The 14,012-nt window shown below is 40.4% G+C and overlaps 1 protein-coding gene across 2 annotated transcripts; it reads left to right on the forward strand.

Annotated features, from left to right (window-relative positions):
* Positions 1-10,415: 10,415 nt before the first annotated feature.
* Positions 10,416-13,672, forward strand: LOC125514090 (F-box protein PP2-A13-like). 2 transcript variants are annotated; one of them, XM_048679345.1, is made up of 3 exons: positions 10,416-11,235; positions 11,447-11,565; positions 11,678-12,865. In XM_048679345.1, the coding sequence occupies exons 1-3, from the start codon at positions 10,888-10,890 to the stop codon at positions 11,736-11,738; spliced, it is 528 nt and encodes a 175-aa protein (XP_048535302.1). In that variant the 5' UTR covers positions 10,416-10,887; the 3' UTR covers positions 11,739-12,865. The 2 variants fall into 2 exon arrangements, with proteins under 2 accessions (XP_048535302.1, XP_048535301.1); XM_048679344.1 differs by lacking the exon at positions 11,678-12,865 and adding an exon at positions 12,872-13,672 and having other exon boundaries at positions 10,423-11,235.
* Positions 13,673-14,012: the final 340 nt, after the last annotated feature.

The following is a 14,012-nucleotide window of genomic DNA, read 5'->3' on the forward strand; positions in this document are numbered from 1 at the left end:
TTAATGGTAATGAGCATACGGTACACTTTCCAAGGAAACAACCTCAAGTTCATAGTATAAACTCTATTGGAAAAATTCCATCGATTATTTTTGGAGGTTTTGAATTTCCTCTACCTACTGTCAAGAAGAAATATGATATTATTATTATTATTATTGGGGATGTGCATATCCCCGCTGAGGTAACCTAGTGTTATTCGAAAATTCTTCGGTTTCATGTTATTCGAAATGAGTTTGTTAACAAGACCTGATCAACCTTGTTAGTGGATTCCTTTTGATGAGCATGAGATGGATGAAGTTAGAAGGCACAACTTTCTGTACCCTCTTTTTACTTTCTGTTATTTATATTAAATAAAGCAAAAATAGTATTTTTCTGTCTATTTTCTGAATTATCCATGCAATAAAAAATACCTCGAAAATAAAAGTTCTCCAAATGCCCTGAAATTTAAATATGATTTTTTGGAATATTTGAGAATATTTGGCACTAAGAACACAGCAGGGGGAGCAAGCACCTGGCCACGAGGGTCCAGGGCGCACCCCCCTGCCTCGTGGGCCCATGGTGGCTCCCCTCCACTTATTCCAACCACCACACACTCCTGCTTCCTCCCAAAAAAATCACTAGCCAGCTCAAACCCGAGTCCAAGCTCATCTTGTTGTCATTTCCGATCTCCTTGCTCAAAGCTCCATTCACAAAACTGCTTTGGGGGATTGTTCTTTGGTATGTGACTCCTCCAATGGTCCAATTAGTTTTTGTTCTAGTGCTTTATTCATTGCAAATTTTTGCTGCTTAGGTGACCCTGTTCTTGAGCTTGCATGTCAAATTTATATGGTCAAAAGTAGTTTTAATGCATGATATTGCCTCTAGGCACTTGGAGGAGTAGTTTCTATTAATTTTGTTGAGTTTGGTTCACTTTTATTTTGAGTTGCTAAAATTTTTAGAAAATTTCAGAAAAAGATGAAGAGATTTTTGAGGGGATCATTGAGCCGAAGCTCGAAGGATAAACAAAGTGAAGAGAACAAGAAGCCCAAGTATAATCTCCCTCGCACCGCGGAGGTTCGGCCGTGTGAATGGCCTTGTGATGATTTCTTGAGAGCAGCCGGGATCTATGATGACTTCTATGAGTTGGCTGAGAATGCGGGCCTCACCGCCTTCCTCCATGACCAACGTGAATAGTATCTCTTACTCACCAATATCTTTGTGCAAAACTTTCATTTCCATGCTAGGAGCTCACCACCTACGGTGGAATTTTATTTATATGATGAGCATAAGGAGATGTCACTTCATGATTTTTGTCGGGTTTGTTTGATACCTTTTGAGGGCAGTGTAGAGGAACCACATTGTGACGATGTGGAAGGGTTTATTGATACAATTGTTGTAGGGGAAATGAGGAAAGTTTCTGATGCAAGAATTACTAGCATACATTTTCCTACTTTATGTTACTTCAAAATATTTGCTAGTAGATGCTTAATTGGTCGCGGAAACTGTGGCAACCTTAGTGCCCTTGATATTGTTATTTTGTGCCATGCCTTGTTCCGTGGTGACACAATTAGTATGGGCGCTATCGTTGCAAAGCGGTTAAATCTTAACCGTACTAAGGGCCCCGTCCTTGGAGGCACCTTCGCCTCGCACCTCACTGCACACTTTAACATACCTATTAGGCATTATGAGAAGGAAGAGAAGTTGCTGCCTCCTGTTTTTCTATACTATAAGAGTATGGTAACACATGATTTTATCGTTAAGAATAAGGAAAAGATGCTTAAGTACAAGCTGATATTTGATAAAAAAAATCACCCTGAGACTATTACTTTGCCTGCTCCTTCCTTGTTTGACTTATCTGCAGGCAAGTACCTTGCTCCGCCGGAGGCCATTCACGCCTACTGAAACCCCACACCAGCTACAGAGCCAGAGCCGGAACCACAATTAGATCCTCACCGGCAGTCTGTTTATCAGTGGAATCCGGAAGAGATCGCCAACCAGTGGCACCAGGGGGATTCTTCTCAGTACGACCCCAACTATTACTTTGGAAATCTGCCAGGCCAGCCATGGCCATAGACCAACTTAGGCCAAAAGCCTAAGCTTGGGGGAGTACGTATTTCTCACCGATATTACATTTATGTTCACACACTCATGCTAGTTGTCGGTGCTCATACTTTTTCACTGTATCATCCATGCTAGTTTATTTTCCCTTTTTATGCTTTCTTCTTGTGTGTTTGATAAACCTTAAGAAAAAACAAAAAAATAGTTGTAGCTTTTTAGCTAGTTTACTTTCCATGCCTGTAGTAGTAGTAATTAAAAAGAAAACCCAAAAAGATTTCGCGTTCTTCTTTTGCTTGTTGGGAGCTTTCCCGTGTAAATAGTTTTATTTCTTTTCTTTTTCTTTGGGGGTTGAGAGGAGAATACCATGATTAAAATGTTGAGTGGCTCTCATATGCATTATTGTTGATCTAACAAAGAGCCCATATTACCTTGTCTTCTCTCTTGAATTGAATGCTTGCAGATTCCAGCTTAGTCCAATGCATGTGCACTATTATTATTATCCACACTATTCGGTCGTGCAAGTCAAAGGCAATAATGATGATTATATGATGAACTGATTGAGATGAGAAAAGCCGGTATGAACTCGACCTATCTTGTTTTTGTAAATATGATTAGTTCATCGTTCCTGATCCAGCCTATTATGAATAAACATGTTTGCAATGACAATTAGAGATTGTAGTTGCTTATGCCATGCTTAATTAGCTAGGATCTTATAATGGTTTACCTTGCATGCCAACATGCTATTAAAATGGTTGTGATGTGGTATGATAGGGTGGTATCCTCTTTTGAACGATTCGAGTGTCTTGACTTGGCACATGTTCACGCATGTAGTTGAAACAAAATCAACATAGCCTCTACGATATTTATGTTCATGGTGCATTATATCCTACTCATGCTTGCATTCGGTGTTGATTAATTTTAATGCATGTTCATGATTGTTGTCGCTCTCTAGCTGGTCACTTCTCAGTCTTTTGCTAGCCTTCACTTGTACTAAGCGGGAATACTGCTTGTGCATCCAACTCCATAAACCCCAAAGTTATTCCATATGAGTCCACCATATCTACCTATATACGGTATCTACCTGTCGTTCCAAGTAAATTTTTATGTGCCAAACTCTAAACCTTCAAATAAACATTTTGTTTTGTATGCTCGAATAGCTCATGTATCAACTAGTGTTGTCTGTATCTTCCATGCTAGGCGGGTTATTCTCAAGAGGAGTGGACTCCGCTCCTCACTCACGAGAACATGGCTGGTCACCGGGATGCCCAGTCCCATGCTTTATGCAAATCAAATCAAAATAACTGCAAACAAAACTCCCCCAAGATTGTTGTTAGTTGGAGGCACTCGTTGTTTTGAGCAAGCCATGGATTGATGCTTGTTGGTGGAGGGGGAGTATAAACTTTACCATTCTGTTTGGGAACCACCTATAATGTGTGTAGCATGGAATATATCGAGATCTCTCGGTTGTTATGTTGATGATGAAAGTATACGGCTCAAAATATTATTCATATCTATTTCAAAACCGAGCTCTGACACCTCTACAAATCCCTGCTTCCCTCTGCGAAGGGCCTATCTATTTACTTTTATGTTGAGTCATCATCCTCTTATTAAAAAGCACCAGTTGGAGAGCACCGTTATCATTTGCATCCATTACTGTTAGCTTACATTGAGTATGACTTGACTGGATCTCTTTTACCATGAATTACAATTTCTAGTCAATCCTTGATCTTTAAAGGTGCTCTACATTTATGTTTTGTGGTCTCGGAAAGGGCTAGCGAGATACCATCTTGTCATATCATATTATGATTGTTTTGAAAAAGTGTTGTCATTCTAGATTTATTATTATTGCTCGCTAGTTGATTATGTCATTGATATGAGTAAACATGAGACCTAAGTGTTATTGTGAATATGGTTAGTTCATAATCTTTGCTGAAAACTTGAATGTTGTCTTTACATATGTACAACAACAAGAGCAAACAGAGTTTGTAAAAGTTTTTCTTTATCACTTTCAGTTTATCAACTGAATTGCTTGAGGACAAGCAAAGGTTTAAGCTTGGGGGAGTTGATACGTCTCCATCGTATCTACTTTTCTAAACACTTTTGCCCTTGTTTTGGACTCTAACTTGCATGATTTGAATGGAACTAACCCGGATTGACCCTGTTTTCAGCAGAATTGCAATGGTGTTATTTTTGTGCAGAAATAAAAGTTCTCGGAATGACTTGAAAATCAACGGAGAATTATTTTGGAATATACAAAAATACTGGAAGAATAATCCACGTCACGGGGGCCTCCACCTGTCCACGAGGGTGGGGGCGCGCCCAGGGGGCAGGCGCGCCCCCCTGCCTCGTGGTCCCCCTGACGCTCCACCGACCTCAACCTTGACTCCATATATTCACTTTCGGGGAGAAAAAATCAGAGAGAAGGATTCATCCCGTTTTACGATACGGAGCCGCCGTCAAGCCCTAAACTCTCTCGGGAGGGCTGATCTGGAGTCCGTTCGAGGCTCCGGAGAGGGGAATCCGTCGCCGTCGTCATCATCAACCATCCTCCATCACCAATTTCATGATGCTCACCGCCGTGCGTGAGTAATTCCATCATAGGCTTGCTGGACGGTGATGGGTTGGATGAGATTTATCATGTAATCGAGTTAGTTTTGTTAGGGTTTGATCCCTAGTATCCACTATGTTTTGAGATTGATGTTGCTATGAAATTGCTATGCTTAATGCTTGTCACTAGGGCCCGAGTGCCATGATTTCAGATCTGAACCTATTATGTTTTCATCAATATATGAGAGTTCTTGATCCTATCTTGCAGGTCTATAGTCACCTATTATGTATTATGATCCGTTAACCCGAAGTGACAATAATCGGGATACTTACCGGTGATGACTGTAGTTTGAGGAGTTCATGTATTCACTATGTGTTAATGCTTTGGTCCGGTACTCTATTAAAAGGGGGCCTTAATATCCCTTAGTTTCCAATAGGACCCCGCTGCCACGGGAGGGTAGGACAAATGATGTCATGCAAGTTCTTTCCGTAAGCACGTATGACTATATTCGGAATACATGCCTACATTACATTGATGAACTGGAGCTAGTTCCGTGTCACCCTAGGTTATGACTGTTACATGATCGATCGCATCCGACATAATTCTCTATCACCGATCCATTACCTACAAGCTTTTCCATATATTGTTCTTCGCTTTTTTACTTTTCCGTTGCTACTGTTATAATCACTACAAAACCCAAAAATATTACTTTTGCTATCGTTACCTTTTGCCACCGTTACCACTACTATCATATTACTTTGCTACTAAACACTTTGATGCAGATATTAAGTTTCCAGGTATGGTTGAATTAACAACTCAGCTGCTAATACTGGAGAATATTCTTTGTCTCCCCTTGTGTCGAATCAATAAATTTGGGTTGAATACTCTACGCTCGAAAACTATTGCGATCCACTATACTTGTGGGTTATCAGGCACCCGTTGTTTCGGACAAGCCATGGATTGATGTTTGTTCGTGATAGGGGGAGTATAAACTTTACCATTCTGCTTGGGAACCGCCTATAATGTGTGTAGCATGGAAGATATCGAGATCTCTCGATTGTTATGTTGACAATGAAAGTATACCACTCAAAATATTATTCATCTCTATTTCAAAATCGAGCTCTGGCACCTCTACAAATCCCTGCTTCCCTCTGAGAAGGACCTATCTATTTACTTTTATGTTGAGTCATCATCCTCTTATTAAAAAGCACCAGTTGGAGAGCACTGCTGTCATTTGCATGTATTACTATTAGTTTACATTGAGTATGACTGTGACTGGATCTCTTTTACCATGAATTACAATGTTTAGTCAGTCCTTGATCTTCAGAGGTGCTCTGCATTTATGTTTTGCGGTCTCAGAAAGGGCTAGCGAGATACCATCTTGTTATATCATATTATGATTGTTTTCAGAAAGTGTTTTCATCCGAGATTTACTATTATTGCTCGCTAGTTGATTATGCCATTGATATGAGTAAACATGAGACCTAAATGTTATTGTGAATATGGTTAGTTCATAATCTTTGCTAAAAACTTGAATGCTGGCTTTACATATTTACAAAAACAAGATCAAACAAAGTTTGTAGAAGTATTTCTTTATCACTTTTAGTTTGTCGACTGAATTGCTTGAGGACAAGCAAAGGTTTAAGCTTGGGGGAGTTGATACGTCTCCATCGTATCTAATTTTCCAAACACTTTTGACCTTGTTTTAGACTCTAACTTGCATGATTTGAATGGAACTAACCCGGACTGACGTTGTTTTCAGCAGAATTGCCATGGTGTTATTTTTGTGCAGAAATAAAAGTTCTCGGAATGACCTGAAACTTCACGGAGAATATTTTTGGAATTTATAGAAAATACTGGCGAAAGAATCAACGTCAGGGGGCCCACACCCTGTCCATGAGGGTGGGGGCGCGTCCACCCCCAGAATTGCCATGATGATATATATGGAGCCTCCTAGCCTCCTCTCTTGATGGGCTTCATCCAAGGGCTCTCAATGAGCCAAATCCTCTCCCAATCTCTTCTTTACGAGACAAGGATCTCGTGGGATCGAACGGGGACGAAATCAGTGAAGAATCCCGTTTAGAAGGGAAACTTTCAGAGCTGTGTGCATAGCAAACGACCGCCTGTGGTCGTTCGAAAGGCCTTCTTTTGATCTGTTCTCCTCCGATAAAACACCATCAAATCTTCATACGAACTCAAAATTTGACATTCTTGGGCTCATTGGATTCGTACGAACGAGGCAGATCCACTTCTGGCCTTAGTCTTGATTTGGAGCACTTTGGAAAAAATGACTTCTTTCTGACCTTTGAAATGGCTAAGTCTGACCCCTTGCTGACTCCATATCGATCCCATCCTTGGTCATTTCATCGTTCTTGGTCCTAGGTTGCTCCAAAACACTTGTAGACATAAGAATACAAAGAAAACTAATAACAACTAAATAAAATACTAAATGTGCAATACTCATAATGAAAAGTGTAAATACTGGTAATCATCCATAATGGACAACTATTCAGTTCAATGGGACATAATATATTAAGAGAGCATGCAACAAATGAGCTCTAAAATGCGTAAACTATAGAGCCATCAGTGTTCTTGTCGTGTTTGTCTCTTGATTTTCTCTTTCCCCACCTCCAAGTGGGAAAAATCATGAACTAGGGTTCCACCCTACATCACCAATGCTCGCTATCTATGTGTCCACGTGCAGGATGACATGTGGACGTGTACCCATCATCGAGTGTTGATAAGTGCATAGCTATGGTGCGTGTGTGTGGACGCGCGTGCGTGTGTGTGTAGGCTGCCATGTTGACGTGCAGGGTCGTCAGCTAGTGCAAACTAGGCACGTGTTTGTAGGTGATACATCCCCAATGTATCTATAATTTTGATTGTTTCATGCTATTAATTATATTACCAATCTTAGATACTTTTTATGCAATTTTATATCATTTTTGAGGACTAACCTATTAACTCAGTGCACAGTGCCAGTTGTTGTTTTTAAAATTGTTTTTGGCTTTTCAGAAAATCAGTACCAAATGAAGTCCAAACACGATGAAACTTTACGGTGATTTTTTCTGAACCAGAAGGAACCCTAGAACGTTCGGGAGGAGGCCAGAAGATCTACGTGAGAGCCATGAGCTCACACAGCGTGCCCCGGGGGGGCGCCGCCTGAGCTCGTATGTCCCACGTAGTCCGTTGACCTAATTCCAACGCTATAAATTCCCATAAATCCCCAAACCAACAGGGAACCACCTGAAACAATTTTTTCGCCGCCATAGTCTTCTGTTCTTCCATAATCCCATCTGGAGGCCTTTTTCGGTACTCTGCCGGAGGGGGAATTAATCACGGAGGGCTTCTACATCATCCTTGTTGTAAATCCAATGATGTCTGAGTAGTTTACAACAGACCTACGGGTCCATAGATAGTAGCTAGATGGCTTCTTCTTTCTCTCCGATCTTCAATACAATATTCTCTTCGGAGATCTATGATGTAATCTTCTCTTGCGGTGTGTTTGTTGGAATCTGATGAATTGTGGGTTTATGATCAGATTATTCATTGAAAGTAATTGAGTCTTTGCTGAACTTTATTATGCATGATTGTTATAGTTTTGTATTTCTCTCCTATCTATCCATTTGGTTTGGCCAATTAGATTGATTTATCTTCAGTGGGAGAGGTGCTTCGTAGTGGGTTCAATCTTGTGGTGTCCTCACCTCGTGACAGAATGGGTAGCGAGGCACGTATGTGTATTGTTGCCATTAATGGTAAAACGACGGGATTCAATAATATTGCTTGGTTTTATTTTGTCTACATTATGTCATCATACTTCATGCATTACTCTATTTGTTATGAACTTAATACGTAGAGATGCAAGCATAGAAGCGCTCTCGAAGTGGAGTAATAGTAGTAGATGCAGAATCGTATTGGTCTACTTATCACGGACGTAATGCCTATATACATGATCATTTCTATGAATAACATCATAACTATGTGCTTTTCTATCAATTATCCACTTGTACTTTGTCTACCTACCGTATGCTATCTTTTTGAGAGAGAAGCCTCTAGTGAAAACCATGACCCCTGTATCTACTTTTATCATATTATAAAAAACAAAAATACCTTGCTGCAGTTTATTTACTTTTTAATTTACCATTATCAGATTTAATCCTTGCAAGTAACGAGTTCAAGGGATTGACAACCCTCTTGTCCGCATCGGGTGTAAGTATTTGCTCTTGTGTGTGTACATAATGTTGACTAGGCATTTGCGTGGTTCTCATATTGATTCGATAACCTTGGTTCTCATCGAGGGAAATACTAGCCGCTACTATATTTTTTCGCCCTTCCTCTTCGGGAAAAATCCCAACACAGCTGACAAGTAGCAGTAGGTATCAAATACTCCATCCGGATGGTAATATAGGTCGGACACAGAAATTTAGGCTATCAGTCTAACTAGCAATATGTATATATCTTTCCTACTTATAAAGATTGGAGTTGGTAGTGAATTAAGATGTAGGTCCAATATTTTTTTTAAAAAAATAAACAAATACACGCATCCTCACATGTGAAACTAGCGATCTTTCAAGAGACGTATAAACAGATGTAATAAACAAATATACTATTTTTTTAACACAAAAGTGCGACTTCAACTCAAAATTGATCTTTGTTTTAGTTTTTCTTCCCACCTATTATGGTCATTTAAAATTCTCTGACATTGCATGCCTCTCACCGTATTTTTTATATTTTTTTAAATCATAAATCATGCAACGGCCACAAAGACACAGATGTTATTAGACCACCTCCTATGTCAATGGCTTCATGGCAACACACCGGGATCTTGCTAGTGCCACAAAAATTATAGGTTTGAATAATTTATTTGACAATGAATCTAGAAATATAATAATTTTTATGGTACTATTAAATCTGCCCATGCAATATATTAACTGCATGTAGATAGATAGGATATTGTTTGTGTATTAATTATGTAATTTGCGCTAGAATTGATATTTTGTATGATATTAACTACATGGTAAATGTGTTTTGCGTTCACCATCGAAGCAATGCGAGCCATTAAATTGACCAGGTTTGATGGCTGAGATTGATTGAATCTGCTGCCCTTTTAAATCTTTTTATATTGGTATAAATACAACACATGTTTTGATAGTCAAATAGAGAAACTAAAAACTCGTGCCCGAGTTATACTCCCATCCGGAGAGAGTGATCGTTTTCTTAAGTGAGTAACATAAGGTCGACAATCCATAAAATATAATAAACTATTCTTCCTTCACACGTCCAACAACCCAAATAATATTAAATACAGTATAACATACTCCCTTCGTTCTAAAATATAAGAGCGTTCTGTATACTAGTGTAGTGTCAAAAACGTTTTTATATTATGAAACAGAGGGAGTAGTTCTTTGTTTCAGCTGCAATTGCACTAATAATTATTTTCACACTATACGAAAACATAATTTCATTTGCAAGATAAACACAATTACATAAAAACCATTTTTGTATGTTTACAATGATGAATATCTAAAAAAATAAGTTTTTCTAATAAAATCGGATTTTATCAGTTTAATACCAGCATCTCTCGTTTAAGCGACCGCATGGGACATGTTCTTAGCAAACTCAAAATTCACATACAGTACTAAATTCGATCCCAATCCAATCGAATCAAATCCGGGCAAACTACTTGCACGTAAATGTGCCACTATCCTACATTATCCACTGTCGTCCCGTCCTATGCCATTGTGCTAATCTTCCGGGGCCGAAGATAATAACTACTCTACACAATTGGACCCAAACGGCAATGTTTGTTATACGGTCAGTGGGTAAGCGACCTACCGTATGGCCGTGTATCAATACCCGGACAGGGGGGGCGGTGGACCGATTCTTCTCTTCTTTAAAAGGCCTCCGAAAAATCTCCCCGTTTCCTCCCAGCGCTCCTCCCCTTCCATTCGAGGAAATCTTTTGTCGCGGGGTTCGATTCGCCTCTCGATTCAAGCCCAGGTTTTCCCATCAATTTGGGTTCCATTCTCGCGAAAGTTGGGAATTCGGAAGCATTTTCCGGTCGATTTGAGGCCGGCGGGGGTCGGAAGGTGCGACCCTTTGATCGAATAGCCCGCGCAAAGGCTTGTATTCGGCTGTAATTTAGCTCCGCATGTGTGATTCTTGATTTCTGCTCGCCCGGGTAGAAGGCCAATTGGCGGTTTCTTGGCTCCAATCCTACCTTCGCAGTTCGCTCGGCAAATCTGAGGCGCCGGGTGCTCCGTCTGCAAGGAGGGCTGCCATAATCCGCGCAATTTGGTCTTAGATGGGGACGGGATCGAGCATCCTTGGCGCGGATGCCGATTGGGGTGAGACGTCTCTCGGCGACATGCCGGAGAGCTGCGTGGCGGCGGTGCTGCTCAACCTTGACCCGCCGGAGATCTGCCAGGTAGCCTGCCTCAACCGCGCCTTCCGGGGCGCCGCATCCGCGGACTGCGTCTGGGCCGGCAAGCTGCCCGCTAACTACCGGTACCTTGCGGCCCTCGCAGCTGCCGCTGATGATGAGGGCGATGGTGACGGAGACGGCAATGTCAAGCCCTGCTCCCCTATATCGACTAAGAAGGGGATTTACGCGCGCCTGTGCCGACCTACTCCATTTGATGGCGGTACAAAGGTAGCTCATTTAACTATAATCTTTTATGGCAGCTGATCGTATGCGTAGATGATTAATTGAGCAGATATAGTGTTTAATACTGGAAACTGGAGAGGATTTCTATTTCCTTTTTTGTTCATGTTTGATTGATTTGGCTGTAGTTCTGTTCATGGACCCTTCTTGCTTGGAATGAATTCTTCTGCTTAAAAGGCAACCATGCTGTGATTTGCAGGAATTCTGGATCGAGAAGAACAAGGGAGGCCTTTGTATGTCCATCTCCTCAAAAGCGATGGCCATCACAGGTATAGATGACCGAAGATATTGGAGCCACCTTGTCACAGAGGAATCAAGGTATGTTCTTCCTCTTGCTGACCTTTTTCTCTGTATACATTTTATCTCTGAGATGTGATTTCCAATAGTTACCATTGAAGAAACCATCTCAGCAGTTGGTTTTCTGATTCAGGTTTAAAGCTGTATGCACTGGAGTATCGCTGACATGTTCTTTCCTAACTCCTAAAGAATAAACTCTATTTTGCATACTGTTTTTACTTCATTGTTGTTTTTCTTTTCTTTCTTAACTCTATTTTAACTAATGTATACCCTTTAATATGATTATAGAATGTTGTAGTTCTCTGTAGCTGGTTAGGCTATTGCATAATTTCATGGTATACTTAGTTGATGAGAGCCATTTTTTCAAATTAGACAAATCATTTTATAGCCAGCAGTTAACCTCACATTGCCTAAATGTTGCTGTTTTTGCAAGCTACTTGATTCCATTCATTGGGATGTTAACCTTGTATTAGCATAAACTAGATGTTAGTCAAGTGAAATATGCAACACTATTAATTCAGGAGATAGTGATCAGTGAGAATGAAAACATTTCCTTTGACACGGATCTACTATGATGTAAGAAAGGTTAAAATGAATGTTCATATTTGCTCTGTAGGGCTGGAAATTCCCGTATTAATCAGCTAAGAAGAGAACAACATACTATAAAAAGAAATTCCCACATTAACCGACTACAAACAAAGATAGATCAATAGAAGAGGTTCTCTGAAAGGAAAAGAAATATTGGAAAATATATGGTGGCCTGGTGGGAATAGAATTATTTTATGAAAGAACCTTCGTGCCTTGAGCGTATGGAATATGGAGAGTGAATAATCTAAGTGAGACATGGTCACACATTAGAGGGGGAAATTTTGGATGCATTTATAAGGTATTTGAAGACATAGTTTACTTTTGCATTTTAAAATTTGAATACATGTATATTGCCTTAAAAGAGTATTTATCCCTTTGTCTCAAAGTTGTTTAATTTTGATGTACATTGTAGCAATTTGTGTTACTTTGTACTGGCATTACTTTTTTCATAAGTGAGCTATTTGTCAAGTATGTTTCTAAGTTCTAACTGGAAGTGCTTATCTTGGAGTGTACCTAGTATTCCATTATAAAGCGTTGTATGTACTGTTGTTTTCTTGCATATAGTCAGCCATATACTGGGTTTAGGGTTATCAGCTTCAGAGATTGTGACTTATGAAACGCTTGATTAAAAGTTCTGCTGTTAGGTTATTAGTTCATCTTTCATGATATATTTTTGGTACAAACTGTACCTTTCCTACATATTATACTTTTGCTGAGTTTCTTCCGTGTGCTATTTCAGATTCCATAGTGTTGCCTATCTTCAGCAAATTTGGTGGCTTGAAGTGGGTGGGGAGCTTGATTTCTGCTTCCCTGCAGGTTCATACAGCCTGTTTTTCCGTCTTCACCTGGGTCGAGCGCACAGACGCATGGGTCGCCGGGTTTGTGGAACTGAGCTCATTCATGGGTGGGATGCCAGACCCACGCGGTTCCAGCTCTCAACATCGGACGAACAGCAGGCTACATCGGAGTATTATCTAGATGGACCGGGAAGCTGGATTCTCTACCATGTCGGTGATTTTGTCATCTCGAACTCGGATGAGCTGACCAGCCTGAAGTATTCAATGATGCAGATTGACTGCACCCATACTAAAGGTGGTTTATGCGTTGATTCGGTTGCCATATACCCGAAAGGGTATCGGCGCGAGAACATGAACATGGTCTACATGTGATGAGATTTTGCAGAGTGGTTGCGGTGCTGCAGCGACGCGAGGCAATTCAGAGGGAGATGGCTAGTATTTTTCCTGTCCATTCTTATCTGAAGGTCCTTGTATATATCATTTTCTTTCTTCTTCCTTTCTGATGAGAGTTTTGCATTTTGTTCTGTATTCTTTGTAGTGTTAGTTACACAGCTAGGGAGGTAGGGGAGATCTAGAAGCAGGTTAACTTGACATGCTATTTGCGGAGTGCACAGTACTAGTCGTGTAATAAGCGGTCAATACCATCTTCATGTGTAATTTTCATCAGCATACTGATGTTTGGCGAGCTGGGTGTTCCTCTCTGCGTCGCCCTATGATTATAACTAATTTCTTCTTCTTGACCATTTGGGTGTTCCAGCCCTTCGTTTGTTTTCATGTGTCAGCTTGAATGTATGGGAATGATACTCTCGGGGTGATGTTGATGTGCTCGGAGAGCCGGTGCCTAACCTCGGGAACGGGGACATGTTTGCCATCAAACTTGTTGAATACATATCTAAATTGGATGCTATCAAACTTGTTGAATATATATCTAAATTGGATGCTGAAAAAGATGGTTGGATGCCTCTTGAAGCAAAAGGCATCGGGGACAAATGCAAGGATGGTGCTTCCATGATACAATTGTCTAGACTGCAAACGTTGGCTCCCATGTGTCTATTGTCTTTGTTATTATATCCGTCTCAAGTT

This window comes from Triticum urartu, chromosome 6 (assembly GCF_003073215.2).
Source record: "Triticum urartu cultivar G1812 chromosome 6, Tu2.1, whole genome shotgun sequence".
Classification (NCBI taxonomy): Eukaryota; Viridiplantae; Streptophyta; class Magnoliopsida; order Poales; family Poaceae; genus Triticum; species Triticum urartu.

What these genes read in the sequence shown, in the direction of transcription:
- LOC125514090 (XM_048679344.1), top strand. Translation starts at nt 10,888, where the DNA reads ATGGGGACGGGATCGAGCATCCTTGGCGCGGATGCCGATTGGGGTGAG. An exon ending in CATTTGATGGCGGTACAAAG is followed by an intron (nt 11,236 to 11,446) that starts GTAGCTCATTTA and finishes TGTGATTTGCAG; the next exon opens with GAATTCTGGATCGAGAAGAA. An exon ending in CTTGTCACAGAGGAATCAAG is followed by an intron (nt 11,566 to 12,871) that starts GTATGTTCTTCC and finishes GTGCTATTTCAG; the next exon opens with ATTCCATAGTGTTGCCTATC.